The 20,511-nt window shown below is 48.1% G+C and overlaps 1 protein-coding gene across 1 annotated transcript in view; it reads left to right on the top strand.

Annotated features, from left to right (window-relative positions):
- Positions 1-20,511, top strand: part of LOC119970940 (otogelin-like) — a 323,755-nt gene that overhangs the window by 139,638 nt on the left and 163,606 nt on the right. The window contains 5 exon segments of the mRNA XM_038806051.1: positions 1,999-2,115; positions 4,093-4,156; positions 4,159-4,248; positions 8,123-8,149; positions 13,104-13,271. Coding sequence (XP_038661979.1) covers positions 1,999-2,115; positions 4,093-4,156; positions 4,159-4,248; positions 8,123-8,149; positions 13,104-13,271 — 466 coding nt within the window.

The following is a 20,511-nucleotide window of genomic DNA, read 5'->3' as shown; positions in this document are numbered from 1 at the left end:
AGCATTCCCTGAGGGTCTGTTTTAGATACAGAGAAGAGGTGGTGCCCTCTAGTGTTTGAATTACTCAGAGATGTAATAATTAACCCTTCACTAATCTGACTATATATGTATCATTACAAAAAGTATCAGAGAAACTGAAGCTCCCGGATCACCAATGTCTCAACTGATTGTGGGAAAGTATCTGGATGCTGGATGAGGTCCGGATTGAGTTTGGTTGATTTTGATGCCTCCAGACCATCGAATAATTTGTGATGTCGCTATCCAATTTCACCAGCAGGTGACCTAATCAATGAATAATCACACATACATCATTATTTAGACAATAAATTACAGAAAAGCCGTGTTAAAAATAATAGAAATGCGGTAGCAAAGGACTATACTCACTTTTACAATACCTGCAACTCATGGGTCCTTCCTTGGGTTTCCTACTGATTTATATTATATATATGTGCATATTCATTTTTGGAATTGTGTAGCATTTTACAGCACAGAAACAGGCCATTTGGCATTGCAGGTCTATGCCGGTTTTTATGCTGCACACAAACCTAACTTTTTCTCACCCGTCAACATATTTTTTTATTCTTTTCACCCTTATGTACATATCTAGCCACCACTTAAAAGCATATATGCACCTAAGCATATAATCTCAGCCCCCTACTTTTTATTTATGCTTTTGACATTCAGATTTATCTCCCCACGGTTCCTTTGTCCCTATGGTACCTTTACACTTTCAGAATGCTTGATTGACATTAACTCACAGCTCTGGTTGAACATTCAACAGTTCTTTAATCCAGAAGAAAATAAGACATCTTTTGAAAATCTGGCTTTGTATGCCGAGTAATTCTATCGTAGCTGCTGAGCCTGCATTGGAAGCTCATCATTAGAGGGTGGAGTGACAGGTGAAGAATCTTTTTTTTAAATTTAGTGTACCCAATTAATTTTTTCCAATTAAGGGGCAATTTAGTGTGTTCAATCCACCTACCTTACACATCTTTGGTTGTGGGGGCGAAACCCACACAAACACGTGGAGAATGTGCAAACTCCACACGGACAGTGACCCAGAGCCGGGATCGAACCTGGGACTTCGGCGCCGTGAGGCAATAGGGCTAACCCACTGCTTCCTCACAGCGATAGGAACCTGGGTTCAATTCTGACGTTGACTGACTGTGTGGAGTTTGCACTTTCTCCCTCTGTCTGCATGATTTCCTCCGGGTGCTCCGGTTTCCTCCCACAGTCCAAAGATGTGCAGGTTAAGTGGGATTGACCACAATAAATTGCCCCTTATTGTACAGACATTAGGTGGGGTTACAGGGATAGGTCAGAGGTGTGGGCCTCGGTAGGGTGCTCTTTCACAGGGTCGGTGCAGACTCGATGGGCCGAATGGCCTCCTTCTTCACTGTACGGCTTCTATGATTCTGTATGGATTCTATATGAGAAATGCTGGTGAGGTGGGAGTAGAATCCAAGTGATGTACTAAGCTTTGAAGTGCTTCAAATAGCTCTTGCCACTAGCTACTTATTCTTCGATGATCAAAAGATTGAGAGGCACATGTATTTTTAAATGGCCCATTTCCTCCCTCCTGATAGCCAGTAATTTTGCCTGAAAATCACATTGAAGTCCTTCTTTGGCGTAGGATCGCAATTTGCAATTTGTGTCTGATGGAAACAGTTGTGAATGGTGGAACAGGGTGGGGGAACATATCTCCCTAGACAGGATAGTCACAGTTGAATTGAGAGTATATATATATAACGGTAAATGATATAAGCAGTGCAATTTTTAGGTCACTGCCACCTTCTTTCTGCTATGTAGAGTGAGTTAGAATTGGCTGCAGCATATCTGTAACCTGAGTTTCTTTCATACCCTTTGAAATTTAGTTTCTTAGAGTTTAGCAATGTAATATTCCCAAAATTGTGCTTGATTACAGTTGAAAAAAGCATTGTAAATACATTCCTGTTGCCTTTTTGGTAACTCTCATAACAGTTACTTAATTTTTTCCAGTGTACGAACAGCCCTGATATCAGTAATCCATGCGATATGAACCCACTCCGGGAGCCGTTTGCTAAGAAGGAATGTGGAATATTATTGTCCAAGGTTTTTGAGCCCTGCCACCCAGTGGTGAGTGCTGATCGAAACAACAACGGCCTTTCTACTCAATGTTATCCACATTACCAATTGCAATGGAAATGTGCATAGGACGAATACATTTTTTGCTCCATTGATGTAATTCTCCCAATTCTACTGTTGCCACATTATACTTTCCTGCTTCTTTCAAATCCCTTTACTCCAAGAAAGTAGGGAAAATTTATAAGAAATCCTCAATAATTGACATGACAACACTGACAGAATAGGAATGTCACATTTCATTAGTTATTTTGTGCAATTCAGTGATACCTGGAAAATGCATTTCTAGGTTGATATGGAGACTCAGGGATCAGTATAAAGGGCTCCCATGTTTCAAGCTGCCTCTTGGGAATAAGGAAAGGTCAGGTTAATTTCATCTCCTTTCCTGTAGTATTGTGCCTGCGATCTGAAACTCAGTGAAATTGGTCAAATATTCAGATTATGGTTAATTGATTCATTCTGTAATTATGGGCTGCTTACTCCCTTCCAGCTCTTCCTAGAATTAAACATACACTCGAGGGGACTTTCCTTCCAGTGCATAGCAATAAAGATTGAACAACACAACCGAAATAGAGGAAATTGTGATTAAACTTTACAATGTTCTAATCAGACTTGTCTCATTCAGATCATCCTATTGGAGGTCATCCCATGGTGGGTGGGGGTAGCATGGATTGGACTATAAGTGATCATGGGGAGTGAATGGAGGCATGTGTGATATGTGAGACATGTGAGGCCATTGGGATGGGTGGGAGGGGGCTTGGATTAGCATGCGTTGGTATAGGTGGATATGAGGAGTGGGTGGGGTTGAGGGGTGTGAGGTGAGGGCTTTGTTTGACATGACTGCTGCGATGAAATGCCAGAGAACCAAAGCAGGCCTTTTAACCAGCCATCTCGGCACTTGGCAGCCCCTGTTGTGTCCAGGATGGAGTGCTTGGCCGGCATGAATCCGCGGCACTTTCCCCTCCCCGACTCCAGGATAAGGATTCCAACATCCAGGGCACTTCCCCCGAGTGGAGATTCTGTCAAACCGGGCACTTTTTCCTGAGACAGGTGCTGCAGGCTGGAAAATTTCTCAAATCTGCGCACCTGCCACAGGGAGAATCTCAGCCCAACGTCAGAAGTAGGCATCAAAAAAAAAATCCCAAGTATTGGGATTTTCAGTCTGGAAATGATGGACAAAATTTAATGTTTGTGACTCAGGGCTGGAAAACTGATGGGCTTTCCCCATGCCACCTTCGTTGGGGAAAGCCCATTGGTATAAATGCCTATTAGGCACTTAAGTTGCCAGTGTCAAAACTTTCCTTGGAATAAAGACACCTGTTGGGCAGAAATCCCGGCCCTGAGAGCTGTTGGACAATCAGAGGCCAAGTGCTTTCCATGCACCATCAGCGCCGCCAAGAGCATCTGCAGCTGCCAGCAGTGCACCCACCAGAGGCCCAAGATTAACCAAGGACCCCAGACCAAGGGTCAGTGAGGTTGGGCTGAGGGTCATAGAGTGGGGGTCATGGCACTGAGTGCCTTTGTTCAAGGGACCTCCTGGGAGCCCGCAAGCAAATCCGGCAGCATTTTCTTTTCATGGCACTCCACATGGTGACTCCCCTGCAGGCCCTGGTTGAATAACAGGTGTGGTGGAAGGAGACCCTTAAGTGGGGCATTAATTGCCCATTTAAGCTCCTCAATTGGTGCCCAGGTAGAGTGACCATCCACAAATTTTTCTCCCCTGGGCTTTAATCAGGAGACGGCTGAGTTCCCATCCCGTACCCTCTTGCCCAATTAAATGGCACTCCCCCCCTCAAAAAACAACCTCAAGATTGTGAGGGTGGGCTGGCACTAAATTCCACCTAGGCTGTCAGAGAAGTAATTTTGTAATATCGTTGTATTAACATGCTTTCTTCCAGTCTTATTTAATAACGTATTTTATAATCAACCCAATCCTTGTGCTTTAATATTTATTTATGTTCAATTATTCAGGTTGATGTCACCTGGTTTTATTCCAACTGCTTGACAGATACGTGTGCCTGTAATCGTGGTGGAGACTGGAGTGTTTCTGCACCAGCGTATTAGCATATGCTCATGCGTGCTGCCAACATGGAATTGCAATTGATTGGAGAACCCCCACAATCTGCCGTAAGTATAGCAACTACCGAAGGACAATTTTGATTGTCGTCCCCCTCATCAACCAGTTACCATGAGAACGGTGCTCAAGCAGGGACCTACACCTTCAAGTTCATTGTTCCTTGGGTTAGAGAAGCGTGAGGTAGAGCCCTGCATCTTGTGATGCCCATTTTTCTTTTTGCTTTTGCAGCATGTTGTTTTTGGTGTGGGGCTCTTTAGTTTCTACATCTTCCGCAGAGATTCTTTAGGACATATGAGTCTGAATTTTGCCAGCCCTTTGGAGACAAGCTGGGAGGTGGGAGGCATGGTGAAATGGAAATGTAAGGTGTCATGAAGGTGGCCTGATGTGTCCCTGCCACCATGGGACCTTACTAAAGGCAGGAATGCCAGCAGCTCAGTCACCCGCCCATTGGAAGAGGGTGGCCAATTAAGGTAACAAATTAACCTATTGACTTGCCATTTTATAACACCGTTGCATTTTAATCAGCATCAGAATTCCCATTGCTGCATGGTGAGTCCACCAGCTACACCAAGGATGAATTTCACGCAGCTTCCCGGAGGGTGGAAAGTGGTGGAGGGTATCCTCCATTCCTGAGGCCTCATGGCCCAAACAGAGTTTGATCAGCAGCAATAGTCATCCCTGCATCCCTTATTCTGCCACTGGAGAGTCTATCTGCTTGGCCCTGGCAGCCCTCTCCTTCTCCTTGCAGCCTCAACAATGGCTACCTCTAATGGTGGCATTTCCAAGGTTGCAGAAGTATCTGCCCTTTGACTGGGCCAGCAGCTTGTAGAGGTAGGCCATCGTCATTAATTGGATGGCAATCCTGAATCACCACTGTGGTCCCTCCGTTCGCCTGCGTGACTGCATTTGATCCCAGCAGCAAGGATTCACGTTGTGTCAGTAAAATTACAGCCACGGAGTTCATATCCTTTATATTGATACATGTTTTCAGCAGGAGGAATGTTGTGCTCCTGCCTATAACCACATTATAAATGAACAGATTTAATTTTGGTTCCATCCCAAGTCAGATTAATGGAGCCTTCATTGGAGCAATATTACTATTTTAACATAAGTTTAATTTGGTAAAGTAATTTTACAGCCAATATTAGGATCCACTTCATATTGAACATAAATATTTCCTGCAATTCCCATGACTTTAAAACATTGCTATCTGAAATTACTGTAAGAAGCACTATTTGGTGGTGTATTATTTTAAACTTTCAATGTCTTTAAATTTATAGAATTCACTTGCACGGTAAACTTCTAATCTGGAGTTTATCCTCTTTCTGAAACTCCGAATGGAGAGCAGACACTTTCACTTAAAAAATGGAAAACTAAGAGCAAGAGGTGCGGTGGACCCTCAGGTTAGATCACCACCAGTCAGCTCTCAAAGAGGAGAGCAGCCTATGGTCCTCTGGGACTGTGGTGACATTAATAAAAAATATTACTTCTTGTTGCTGTCATAATATACACCAGTATATCATGGTGCAGACACACACTGATGGACACACACAGGACCAATCAAATGTACAAACACTGCAGCAATCACAATTAGAATACACACACTATAAGGCAGAGGCACCATGGGTTCCTGCTCATTCTGGGTGCTGCCTCTCAGTGTAACAAGAACCCATCCAGCCCAGCACAGACTGACACCACGTGCTGAGAGAATCAACTGGTTCAGACAAGGCTTAGGTCTCTAGTTTAAGTTAGCATCATTCAGACCCACAGTCATCGTGTGTTTAGTTAGTTAGAAGTTAGTTAATAAAATTGAGTTGAACCTTCATCAGTGGTTGCGAAGTGTGTTCATCTCTCAAGTCTACACTAGCCAACACTTCATGGTACCAGACTTTGAGGGATGCTAGCACTTCTGAGACCTACCTTTCAGTGATCTGCCTTCCACCAGTCTTGCGCCATCCTACAGAATGGAACCCGTTCGCCCACGCTGCCACCTCTCCACATTGCCGGGAATCTGGGCTCAAACTGGAAACTTTTCAAACAGCGCTCCAGCTGTAACCTCGAGCAGGGACCTGGAAGCTGCCTCGGATGCTGGATTGCTCTCTCTTCCTCTCACAGCCGGGACACGCTCTGCACATTTTCAACTCGCTCACCTTCGTTGAGGGGGAGGACCAAATCGAAGTTCAAGACCGTCATTCTAAAGTTCGAGCAGCCGCTACGCAGTCGAGGTCACGAGAGCTTTGAGAGATACATGTTTCAGCAGCGAATTCAGGAGATGACGAGCCTTTCCAGTCCTTTATAACCCAGCTCCGCGTCCTTGCGCAGGTCCTGCAACTACGGGTCCACCTCTGACTCCATGCTCCGTGACCAGATTGTTTTTGGTGTTCAATCTGAGCCCCTGCGCCAGCAGCTACTAAAGTAAAGCAGCTCACTCCTCCACGGCCATTGAGACCGTTGTACTTCATGAACATGCCTCCATGCGCTACTTCTGCATCCGGCTGCTGAAAACGCGCGGCAAAGCCCCTTACAGGCAGAACGGGGTCCAAATGATGAAATATTTCCAGGCTCTGGATCTGAACTATGGCGGCCATTTCGCGCGCTTTCGCGGAGTTCCTGCGCTTACACGCAGTGAGCGTGCTGATGTCACGGACCGCTTGCGCAGGTGCGCACCACGCTGGATCGCCCCACGCATGCGCGGTGGCACGACGAACGTCCCGATGCTCCGGCAATGCAGCAACTACGGCTCCGCCCACTTAAAGCGACATGTCTCGTGAAGTCCCGACGCTGCCTGCAATGTGGCAAACGAGGGCACACTACGCTATAATGTGCAGATCTTCCCTGCCTGCTGTTTTTAGGAGGTCCACCCAGCCCCACAGAGACGTCAAGGCTATCCAGCCTGCCATCAATGAACCTACTCTAGACCTTGCTTCTGACTGTGCCTGCGATGACCCATAGGTCCCGTTCCAAATTGGCGTCGTTACCACGAACAGGATGTCCCCCAAGCATGGCACCAACCTGTCCACCGTCCACAGCGTCGACCAGGATGATGAGTGGTGTGCCACCCTTACATCAACAGAGTTCGTCGCCCACCTCAGAGACTGACTTATGACTCTGTACACTGTGGACTGTGCTGAAATGTTGTTTTTTATATATCCTTCCTTGTGCATTCGTTCTCCAGTGATTTATAAATAGATTTGTTTGGTTTTTCCAGTTCATGGTCGTCATCTGTACCAGGGAACCTTCCTGTGTACATAGTCCTGTTTTCCTGTATATAGCTTTGTACACTGTCTTCGCACCTCACACTGCTAGGTACAGTCTCCACACATCCACACTATTTATTATCAATGCCGATACTCGAAACAGTCTTTTAGAAAAGGGAGGATGTCATAAAACCACCAGTATATCATGGTGCAGACACACACTGATGGACACACACCAGGGACCAATCAACATGTACAAACAGTACCGCAGGCCAATCACCATTAGAATACACACACAATAGAGGCAGAGGCACCACGGTCGCCCGCTCATTCTGGGTGCTGCTCGCAGTGTAACAAGAACTCATCCAGCCCAGCAAAGACTGACACCACGTGCTGAGAGAATCAACTGGTTCAGACAAGGCTTAGGTCTCTAGTTTAAGTTCAGACCCACAGTCATCGTGTGTTAGTTAGTTAGAAGTTAGTTAATAAAATTGAGTTGAACCTTCATCAGTGTTGGAAGTGTCTGTTTATCTCTCAAGTCTACACTAGCCAACACTTCAGTTGCTAGCTCACGAGAGATTACTCAACCTGTCTGCTTCAGTTGATGCACGGTATGGAGAGAAAATTTTTAATGAATTTAGAAATCTTGCATTCACTTTTTAGAAATTTGGCTGCACCATATGAAAACAGCTCAATATTAGTAATTTGTTATTTTCCTTCCTTTCAGCTTATGATTGTGAATATTACAACAAAGGTAAGATTCAATTTTGCGATGAGAACAGTTATGTGCAAGGTTTATTCAATATTTTGATTAAACATGCTTCCTGCATTTACAAGAATTACTTTTCAAGTTAGAGGATGGAATATACCGATAGACAATGAATGGTGGTGTTTCACAAAATGGTCACTCAGCTGCATTTGGGTTACCACAAAAGTAGAGGAAATCACATTGAGAAGCGCAATACAACTGGGGATACTCCCCACTGTGGTTGAAAGGGCACTTACGCCTGTTCCACTTCCTGCACTCACTCCTTCCCAGCCCTCCCAGAAACAGGATGGAATTTTCCTTTCTCTTGTAAAATAATTATGTTTGATCTCCTGAATGTGGAGGAGAGCACACTGTGAGCAGTGGTGGTTTGGCACAGTGCTAAATCGCTGACTTTGAAAGCAGACCAAGGCAGGCCAGCAGCACGGTTCAATTCCCGTACCAGCTTCCCTGAACAGGTGCCGGAATGTGGCGACTAGGGGCTTTTCACAGTAACTTCATTTGAAGCCTACTTGTGACAATAAGCGATTTTCATTTCATTTTTCATTTCATACTAAATGAAAGAAGTACATATAAATTACTGTTTCACCCAGAAGGAGTGTTTGGGGCTTTGGATGGTAAGAAGGGAGGAGGTCAAAGGGCAGGTGTTGCATCTCCTGCACTTGCATGAAGAAGTGTTGTAGGAGGGAGGGGTCTTAGAGTTGACAGAGAAGGGAATCAGACTATTACAAAGGAAATTGTCCCTTTCAAATGCTGAAAGGAGAGGGGAAGATATGTTTGATGATGGCATCACGAAGGAGGTGATGGAAATGGTGGAGGATGATCTTTTCAATACAGAGGCTGGTGGGATGAAAGGTGAGTACAAGGAGAATCTCATCATTTTTCTGGGAGTGAGGGCAAGGAGTGAGTGCATGAATTGTAACAGGTACAAGAGCCTTTTCAACTACAGTGGGGAGTATCTCCAGTTGTATTCACTTCTCGATGTGATTTCCTCTACATTTGGGGGAACCCAAATGCAGCCAGGTGACCATTTTGTGAAACACCCTCATTCAATCAGTAACCATGATTCCTAGCTTCCAGTTACATGCCATTTTAATTCCCACCTTAATATTACTTTAGCAGTCTGCAGTGTTCCAAATAAGCTTAAAATACAGCACCACATCTTTCGACAGGACACTTTATAGTCCTCTGGACTGAACATTGTGTCCAACAACTGTAGAACATCACCCCATTTTAGAACATAGAACATAGAACAGTACAGCACAGAACAGGCCCTTCGGCCCTCGATGTTGTGCCGAGCAATGACCACCCTACTCAAACCCACATATCCACCCAACAACCCCCCCCTTAACTTTTAGGACACTACGGGCAATTTAGCATGGCCAATCCACCTAACCCGCACATCTTTGGACTGTGGGAGGAAACTGGAGCACCCGGAGGAAACCCACGCACACACGGGGAGGACGTGCAGACTCCGCACAGACAGTGACCCAGCCGGGAATCGAACCTGGGACCCTGGAGCTGTGAAGCATTTATGCTAACCACCATGCTACCGTGCTGGTTTGGTTTATATCTCTCTTCTTTTCTTAACATTGCTTTTGGGTGGCAGTTATTCAAGATCCTGTCATTTACACCTCCTCCTGTCCTCTTTGGCATTGCACAATTAATCCCTCCTGGCCTCCACTCTATCAGTGACCTTCAGTTTTGTTCTTCCCACCTCCCCTATCCCCTAATGTTCACGTGCTCAAATCCAATTACATCTCTAACTTTTCCCAGTTCTGAAAGGTCAACCGCCTGAAATGTTCAGCGCGGGCTAACCAACAAAACAAGGTCCTTCTGGGCAGGAATCAAGGGATCATTTCTGGTGCTTGTAGCAGTAGGAACGACCCTGCTACCTAATGGTACCCTGTTCTTTTTTGATGGCCCAGCGGGGAATAACTCCGAGGCCGCACTCAGTCCTGCACTGAAGAGTTCCACTTGCCGGAAGTCCTCAGTGCAGGAGGGGATCTGGACTCCATTTTAAAATGGCCCTGATCTCTCGACCGCCCGAAGCGACCGCCAGACCATCCCAATGCCCAACCCCGCCTCACACATGCAGCGCACCCCTGGGCTTGATCCCAAGCATGGGCAAAATGCCAGCCTGGATTGCCAGTGCCAGGGTGCCACCCTGCCCAAAGACCAATCAACCAGAGGTCTCTGATGCCATGGGAGACCATCCCAAGTGCCATCCCGCTTGGTCACCATTTGTGGGATCAGTACTGAACGGCGCTCACCTAAGGTCTCTGAGGCGAAGGGGTTAGATCCCAAAGCCTCGGGTAGTTCAGGCGAGCTGCATATTAGAGTTAGACCAGCCACTTGCTCAATATGCAGAATTGCCAAATACTGATTCCGCTCACACGGGGGGATCCAGATTGCGACGTCTCATAGATCCCGTTACATCTCGTGAGGCGTGGCGAACCGGGTATGTTATATTACCATGCTTGGTAATATGTTGTTTTCTTTGTCCTTTCTTCCAGAATGATCCAATGTGGTGTTGACAAAGAATACACCAGTCAAAAGATTGAAACAAAACGAACTTATTATTACACTAATAATTAAATGAAGTTTGCACACTCTACTGAGCTACAGATAATAATTAAGTAATATTGAATCTGTCCTACAGTACTCAATAATCTAAATAGTCACTAACTACAATATGATCTGTGGCTGGTTTAGCTCACTGGGCTAAATCACTGGCTTTTAAAGCAGACCAAGCAGGCCAGCAGCACGGTTCGATTCCCATACCAGCCTCCCCGGACAGGCGCCGGAATGTGGCGACTAGGGGCTTTTCACAGTAACTTCATTGAAGCCTACTCGTGACAATAAAGCAATTTTCATTTTTCATTTCATGATCTAACCGCATGTAAACTCTATCTACTCTAATCTTCTTATACTTTCTTCTACTTTCACCATGCTTTCTCCTTATGCTACTCCCAGAATTCCCTGAGTCTGATTTAAATACAGAGAAGTGGTAGCGCCCTCCAGGAGGGATTCCCAAGGATGCTGTAATTTGGTTAAAATTTAGCTGTGACATCTGCAAGCTGCTTAAACAACTGATCCCTGCCAGAATTTGATGTGAGACATTTGTTAAGTCTTCTCAATCCATCATGTATTTTTATTTTACAGTGCCAATGGAAAGATATATGACATTAACTTATTTGTGAAGCATTCTCGACATGAAATGGACAAATTCACAACTAGGCATCCTCCGTCTAAAATTTTAGAGCTCGCTTTGCAGTTTTGCATTCCTCCAGCTGAAAAGTTGAAGAAAAATTATTTAACAGGGTGGTCAGTCCAGTTAAAGGATTGCTCATTACGCATGGAGAAAAACATACCCAATGTTTTACCACAAACTGTCAATGTGCAGCCCACCACTTGTACAGAGTTTTAAGACTGCTGAATTAATCAAGAGATAAACTAATTTACAGAACGTGCCTGTTCGTCACATCCCTGATGCCTGGATACAGAGAAGTCACTAAATTGACAACAAGAGTGAGCCCCTAGAGGGGGCTAAGTGTTTTCTGCATAGGACATTAGTAAAGCAATATATAATCTCATTATGCAGATAATTTATTTTGAAATAAACTGGTGTCTGAACATTGTATTTTGCATACATTATAATATAACAAAAATACAACATACAAGGAAGATTGAGCTCTTCATAAATTGTTCTGAAAATGCAGATAACTTTGATTTCTTTTTTAAATAAATTTAGAATACCCAATTCTTTTTTCCAATTAAGGGGCAATTTAGCATGTTCAATCCACCTATCCTGCACATCTTTGGGTTGTGGGGGTGAGAGCCACGCAGGCATAGGGAGAATGTGCAAACTCCACATGGACAGTGACCCAGGGCTAGGATTGAACCCAGGTCCTCGGCACCGTGAGGCGGAAGTGCTAACCATTGTGCCACCATGCTGCCCTGATAGCTTTGGTTTCTATCTTATCGGACCTGATGTAGAGTTGCACTTCAGATTTTCAAGTAAATGATTTGGTTACAGGTGTGTACCTTCAACATGATGCACTGCAGGAACTCACCAAGGTTCTTTAGGCAGCACCTTCCAAACCCACACACACTACCCTCTAAAGGACAAGGGCAGCACATACCTGGCAACATCACCACCTGGAGGTTCCATTCCAAGTCACTCACCATCCTGAATTGGAAATATATCGCTGTTCCTTCACTGTCGCTAGGTCTAAAACCTGGAATTCCCTCTCCAACAGCATTGTGGAAAACCTACACCTCAGAGACTGCAGCAGTTCAAGAAAGCAGCTCACCCCCACCTTCTCAAGGGCAATTAGTGGATTGGCAATGAATGCTGGCCTAGCCAATGGAACCCACATCCTGTAAATTAATTTTTAAAAAGGACAGTCTTTTCAAACTTTAGTTCTTGCAATTATAGAGAACCAATTTTGCACCTTGTTCCAGATCCATCTCTAGCCCATTTTAAAAGTACATTAAATTACATGAGATGCTCCTCCTCATGGCTATGCTAAAGGAATTCGCAATGCCCATTTTACTCAAATGATAGACATTCCTCTTTTATCTAGTTTGGATGCAGCCAACATAGGCAGCTTTATTAACAAACCATCAAAGTAATACATGAAAAGGCTTGCAAATAAATAATTCTATTATTTACAAAGAAAATAGAGACAGAAAAATGTCAGGAATCCAAATTCAATTAGATCTTAATCATTCTTTAATGAAGGCAAGAAGTGTTTAAAGAGGAATAATAACCAGAGGTCAGAAAAAAAAATGATTAAACAAATCTTTTGTAAACTTACAAAAGTAAATTGAATGGTGCCAAGTCAGCAGTGAAAAAACTATGCAGGTACAGTTGAAATTCATATTTGAAATTGATTAATTTTCTAAACGAAACTGAATCTCTTTTTTATACCCGCAGGGCTGGGTAAGGGTCCTTACTCATTGGTCAGTTACTTGGATGGCAATATAGTGGTGGCAGCCAATTTGTCAAGTGGGGCTGTTTTTCCAGCTGCAGGAGAAATTTCTACACCAGGAATATTGACACTTTTTATGCTGACTCCAGGGCTGTACTCACCCCAGCCAAATGGTAAGTAAGTCTACTAAGTCCAACAATTTGGGTGGGTGTTCAGCAGTAAATATTGTATACTTTTGATTTGGTTTGATTTGATTTGATTTATTATTGTCATACGTATTAGTATACAGTGAAAAGTATTGTTTCTTGCATACTATACAGACAATGCATACCGTACATAGGGAAGGAAGGAGAGACTGCAGAATATAGGGCGCGATTCTCCGCCCCCCCCACGCCAGGTGGGAGAATAGCGGGAGGGCCTCCCGACATTTTTCACGCCCGCTATTCTCCCCCGACCCACGCCACGACTCGCCACTTGCCGTTTTTACGGCTAGTGGCGATTCTCCGAGGCCGATGGGCCGAGCGGCTGGCCCTTCACGCCCGTTTCACCACGGCAGCAAACACACCTGCTCTCTGCCGTCGTGAAACGGGCACCAGTTGCCCGTTTGGGGCATCTAGAGGCCCGATTGGCACGGGAGCACCACGACTGTGCTCGGTAGGGACAGGCCCGCGATCGGAGCCCACCGATCGTCGGGCCAGCATCCAAAACAGACGCACTCTTCCCCTCTGCCGGCCGGCAAGATCAAGCCGCCACGTCTTGCCGGGCGGCAGAGGAGAAAGACGTCACCTGCGCATACGCGGCTGATGTCATCGGCCGCGTCAGCCGCCGTGACGCTGGATGTGCGGCCTTGACAACCGTCGTCAAGGCCGCGCCGCCGTGACGCACGGGGCCGCACTTCTAGCCCCGCCCGGGGGGAGAATCGGCCCTGGAAGTGGCCGTGAAGGCTGCCGTGGGTCACGGCCTGTCCCACGGCAGCCTTTACGATTCTTCGCATTTGCGGAGAATCTCGCCCATAATGTTTCAATCATAGCTAGTGGGCTGGATTCTCCGACCCTGTGCTGGTCGGGGAATCCCAGGGCCGCCCCGACACCAGTTACCGATTCTCCGGTGCCGATTCTCGGGCGTCCGCGGAATCTGCGGTCCCCCACCCCCCCCCACCCCGTCCCCCTCCAACGGACGATTCTCCGGGCCCCGAGGGCTGAGTGGCCGTCGAGTTCGGCTGAGTCCCGCCGACGTGGGTTACCCAGGTCCCACACCGCGGGACCTGGAAGGTGTGTCTGCGGGGGCCATCCTGGAGGGGCCACGGGAGGATCTGACCCTGGGTGAGGCCTCCACGGTGGCCATGGCTCACGATTGGGGCCGACCGACCAGAGGGTGGGCTGGTTCCGTGGGGGCCTATGTTCTTCCGCACAGGGCCCCTGTAGGGCTCCGCCATATTGCCCGGGGGCAGGCGCAGAGACGGGAACCCACGCGCATGCACAGAATCACACCGGCCCTTCTGCGCATGCGCAAAATCATGCCGGCCATAGCATGCATGCGCAAACTCGCGCCGGCCGTTCCGCGCTGGCTGGAGCTGCAGGGACCACTCCGGCGCCAACCGAGCACCCTAGGAAGGGGCTGACATGCCAAATTTTCTTAGTCTTCTGAGAAAGTAAAGTTGATGGTGGGCTTTCTTAATTATAGTGTCGCCATGGGAGGACCAGGACAGGTTGTTAGTGATCTGGACACCTAAAAGCTTGAAGCTCTCGACCCTTTCTACTTCATTCCCATTGATGTAGACAGGGGCATGTTCTCCACTCGGTTTCCTGAAGTCAATGACAATCTCCTTTTGTTGACATTGAGGGAGAGATTATTGGCGTTGCACCAGTTCACCAGATTCTCTATCTCATTCCTGTACTCTGTCTCATAATTGTTTGAGATCCGATCCACTACCATGGTGTCATCAGCAAATTTTGAAAATCGAGTTGGAGGGGAATTTGGCCACACAGTCATAGGTGTACAAGGAGTATAGTAAGGGGCTGAGGACACAGTTTTGTGCGGCACCGGTGTTGAGGTTGGTGGTGGAGGTGTTGCCTATCCTGACTGATTGTTCAGGATCCAGTCGCAGGTGGAGGAGCCGAGGCCCGGCCATGGAGTTTGGAGATGAGTTTTGTAGGAATAATGGTGTTGAAAGCTGAGCTGAAGTCAGTAAATAGGAGTCTGACTTGCCAGGAAGCAATATTCTAACTAGCGATGCTTTGCTCCCCACCATCATTCTATCAAATTCTATCTCTTGTGACAAACATGTAGTATTAAATGTATCTCAGAGTAGCAACTGGTCATTAAACTTATCCCTCATTTTCTGTCCCTCTTCTGCTTTTGAAAGTTTCCTGCTGTATTCGCTGAAAGTAAAAAGCTGAAAGATAAGGAACTTTTTTTTAAATTTAGAGTACCCAATTATTTTTTTTCCAATTAAGGGGCAATTTAGTGTGGCCAATCCACTTACCCTGCACATCTTTGGGCTGTGGGGGTGAAACCCACGCAGACCCGGCGAGAATGTGCAAACTCCATACGGATAGTGACCCAGGGCTGGGATTTGAATCCGGATCCTCTGCACCGTAGTCCCAGTGCTAACCACTGTGCCACATGCCACCCAAAGGTAAAGATATAAAGATATAATAGCACAGCACTATAATAAATGTCAAAAACTAAGGCCAAAGGTGGGGCGAAATTCTCCCAAAACGGGAGAAATCGTCAAACTGCCGTAAAACCCGGGGGGTTTTACGGCATCGCGCCCTTCCCGACGGGGGACCGATTCTGGTCCCCCGTCGGGGCTAGCAGCCCGACGTCGGAGGCCCCGACAAGTCGGGCTTAACGAAAATCGTTAAGCCCGCTTGTCGGACTTAGCGCCGGCTGACGCGTCATATGACGTCAGCCGCGCATGCGCAGGTGGGAAGACTCCACCCGCGCATGCGCGGGTGACGTCATCGCGTTTTTGCGCGAAACCCGCGCATGCGCGGTCCGGGTTGCCCCTCAGCCGCCCCGCGTATTGATACTGCGGGGCGGCGGAAGGACAAATAGTGCGCGTCATCGGGCCCGCTGCCCGCGATCGGTGGGCACCGATCGCGGGCCCATGGCACCCTTGGCACGGCCGTGGTACTGCCGTGCCAATCGGTGCCATGGTTATTTTTTTCCAGGTGGTCACGACGTTTTTACGAATGGCAGGACCAGGTGTGTTTGCCGTTCGTAAAAGGTCGTAAAGGGCTGGGACTTCGGCCCTTCTAACAGCTGTGAATCGCTGCCGGCCGTAAAAAAACGGCAGCGATTCGTGTCGGGATTTCGGCGGGGGGGGGGGAGAATAGCGGGAGGGCGTCAAAAAAGTCGGGAAGGCCCTCCCGCTATTCTCCCACCCGTCGTGGGGGGGGGAGAATTTCGCCCGTGGTCTTTCATTACCTTTTTCTTGTTACTGGGTGCAACCCTGACCCTGCACTGCCATCACATGATCAGCGATGTGGGTGGAATATCCTCCGGAATCGGAAAACGCGATTCTTGCCACAGCAATACAGCGGAATTCTCCTTCGGCGGGATCCTCCTGTCTGCCGGCAGCGCACCCATACCTGCGGGTTTGCCACGGCGTGGGGTGGCCACAATGGGGAACCCCATTGGCCGGCTGCGGGAACGGAGAATAGGGGGCTGGGGGCCGGCAGCAGCACTGAATCAGGATGCCCTTCAAAGATGGGGCACGGGTCTGTTTTGGAGCTGGTTGCAAGCTCTATGAGGTCCCACCCTGCCAGGCTGACATCATAAAGTATGGCCATTCATTTTTTTTGATCAAGAGGCTCAAGATTTCCCAAGAGATGGGGGAGGCAATGACGTAGTGGTATTGCCACTGACTAATAATCCAGAGACCAGAGTGATCCAGATGTAGTTGACTCTTAACTGCCCCAATTAGAGTTGGGCAATAACTGCTGGCACAGCTCGAGATACTCACGTCCCATGAATTAATTTAAAAAGAAACCTGTCTGTGCAACTGGAGAGTTACACACCAGTTTTCTGTATGAACCTGACACGCTGAAAAATTCTGGTAAGATTCGACCCATTGTTTCTCATTGTTGATGGTGGACTTTGTCAGTGAAGTGGGGAGCGAGCACTGAGGTGGGGGAAGAGTGCCGGTGGATACTGCGCAGTGGTTGTCGGTTGTGGGGAAAGGGCCTAATAATTGTGCCTGGGGAAGAGCCTTTGTGGTGAGGGCTGGGGATGCAGAGGACCGGTGGAGGAAGTTTCACCACAGTTCTGATTGGGGCACTGGTGTAGCCGGCCTTGTCGGCTCCATCAGTCCTCACCCTGCCAGATTGATGGCATAAACTAAACCCCCCACCACCACCACCACCAATTTTATTTTAACAGAGTGGCTCAAGATCTGGCCTGAAAGCTCAGCAGCACTGTTAGAGGTGTTGCCAAATGAGAGATTAAACCGAGATCCTATGTTTAAGTGGATGTAAAATATCCCATTATTTTGAAGAAGAGCAGGGACTATTCCTGGTTAATATTGAGGAAAATAGGTGATCTTCCCCTTAGACAAAGACCTGCATTTCTCTCCTTTACCTCCATCATCACACCTGCTCCCACAGCAGCCTGTCCTTAGGATTCTCCACTTTGTTCCCTTTTCGGAATCCTCCTTATGAACTTCCACCAGTTCCATGGGCTTTCCATGCAACTTCCAACATGCTGACTGGATGTGTTCCACCTTGTTACAATGGTAACACCTAAGCTTCTGAGTCTCACCTCCACGCTCAGTACCTTCCTTCCTGGTCTGAGGAGAAGATTTCAGAGCATTTCCAGCTATCTATTATTTATCTTGGGTACCGCCTTCCTTTCACTCTCCCAATTCCTATCTTTTTCAAAATTATGGGGTTGATGGAACAATTTATGGATTAACTCATAATCGACAGCTATAATTGCTGTGTGGCAAGCAACTTCGTCCTCTGGTCTTCAACATGGGTTCTTATCATAAAAGGTAGGGAATTCTTAATTTCCTCTAAGAGAACGGCATTTCTCAGAGCCTCATAGGAAGTTGCAACTCCAATGCTTGTATTAATCTATCGAAAATGTTCGGCTCAACCCTTTCGAGTTCGGCATACGTTTGTCCCAGCTGTCTCCTAAAATTCAGAAACTCGTGTCAAAATGCTTTGGGAACCAATTCATAGGCACCCAGAACAGACTTCTTACTTTGTCATAATTCTCAGACATCCCTCTGACAGAGAAGTATAAACTTTTGGTATCCACCCCATCAATTTATCCTGCATGGGTAATGTCCACTTTTCTCTTTGCCACACTATTTGAGTTGCTATTTTCTCAAAGGTCCTAAAAATGTTTCTACCTCCTTCTCTTTGAATTTTGGAAGGGCCTGAATAAATTAAAACATATCACCACTGGGTTCTGTTCTAAGATTAAGCTCTCCTCAAATTTCTGGCAGCTCCCCTCTAATTTCTAGTGCCTTGAGCTGGAACTCTCTCTCTTGCGTTTTCCTCGCTCTAGTTCCAATCTCCTCATTTCCTTCTCCATTTCTTTTTCTTTTTCCTTTTCTTTATGCTTCAGCTTTTTTGCATCTACCTTTCACGCTCGAACGGCAACCGCATTCTCTCCAGCTCAATTTCGTCACCAGAATATGTCCTTGATGCTACAGTACTTCGTGGGCTCTCCTGTGTTTCTAGCATCTCTTCCAAATTTAAATGTTGTGCAATGGCATCAGTTATCTTCCCAGCTTTAGCTGGTACCTCTATTTCTAATTCTCCTACCAATTTGACAAGCTTGTCTGTCCAAAGCTCTTTTAAGTAAACTAGAGACAAGTTGTCCACCTGAAGAAAACCCTTAGCGGCTTCCAGACCCATCCTGTTATATCGCTACAAACCTGGGGCGACATTCTCCCCTACCCGGCGGGGCGGGGGATCCCAGTGTAGGGGAGTGGCGCCAACCACTCTGGAGTCGGGCCTCCCCAAAGGTGCGGAATTCTCCGCACCTTTGGGGGCTAGGCCTGCGCCGGAGCGGTTGGCACCACGTCGACTGGCGCGAAAACCACCAGCGGCCTTTCAGGCTGGCCGAAAGACCTTCGCAGGTTCGCGCCAGCCTGACGTCACCACCGGCGTATGCGCGCTGGGGGATTCTCTTCTGCCTCCGCCATGGCGGACCCCGTGGCAGCGGCGGAAGTGAAAGAGTGCCCCCACGGCACTGGCCCGCCCACCGATCGGTGGGCCCCGATCGCGGGCCTGGCCACCGTGGGGGCAGCCCCCGGGGTCCGATCGCTCCACGCCCCCCCCAGGACCCCGGGGGCCCACTCGCGCCGCCGATCCCGCCGCCACCAGAGGTGGTTCAAACCTCGGCGGTGGGAGAGGCCTCCCAGCAGCGGGAATTCGGCCCACCGCGGGCCTGAGAATCGCCGCAGGGGGCTCGCCGCTCGACGTGGCGTGATTCCCGCACCCGCCAATTCCCGGGTGGCGGAGAATTTCTGCCACGGTGGGGGCGGGATTTTCGGCGGCCCCAGGCGATTCTCTGACCCTGCGTGGGGTCGGAGAATTTCGCTCCGGTGTCTCTTTAATTTATACTGCAATCCAAACATCGCCGTCTTACCTTCCAAAGATCCCGGCACCCAGGCTCGAGGGCCACCCGCCCGTCAGGACGAGGAGGAGGAGGTCGAGGAGCAGGGGGAGCACGAAGAGGAGGAGCACGAGGAGAGGGTGGAGGACGTTGTGGCGTCACAGCAACGGAGACGCCCGAGGAGGCCCCGTGTGTACCGGCCCTGTTCGTCGTACCAGGCCCTCACGGACCGGAAATGCAGGAGGAGACTCCGGGTAAGCCGGGAAACCATGGCACACATCTGCAACCTGCTGGCACACCTGCATCCGCATGGCACTGGGGGAGGACACCCTCTCCCCGTGTCGGTCAAGGTTACCGTGGCCCTGAACGTTTATGCCACGGGGTCATTCCAGGTGCCGAGTGGGGACCTGTCCGGCATCTCACAGACATTGGTGCACCGGTGCATCTGGGCAGTGACAGACGCCCTTTATGCCATTGCAAACCGCTACATCCAGTTCCCTGTGGACCGGGTGAGCCAGGCTGCCCGGGCCGTGGGCTTCGCTGCCGTGGCCGGTTTCCCCATGGTACAGGGTGCGATCGATGGGATGCACGTTGCCGTGCGGCCACCTGCAGATAACAGGGCCATGTTCACCAATAGGAAAGGGGACCTATTCCATGAACATCCAGGTGGTCTGCGACCACCGCATGATTATCCTGCACGTCTGTGCCTGGTACCCGGGAAGTGTTCATGACTCATACGTGTTGTCGCGGTCTTACATCCCCGGCATATTCGAGGGACGCCACCCCCGGCTGAGGGGCTCGTTGCTGGCCGACAGGAGTTACCCGTTGTGGTCGTGGCTG

The sequence above is a fragment of the Scyliorhinus canicula genome, chromosome 9, assembly GCF_902713615.1.
Source record: "Scyliorhinus canicula chromosome 9, sScyCan1.1, whole genome shotgun sequence".
NCBI lineage: Eukaryota > Metazoa > Chordata > Chondrichthyes > Carcharhiniformes > Scyliorhinidae > Scyliorhinus > Scyliorhinus canicula.
This window is presented reverse-complemented; position numbering and strand designations above follow the sequence as displayed.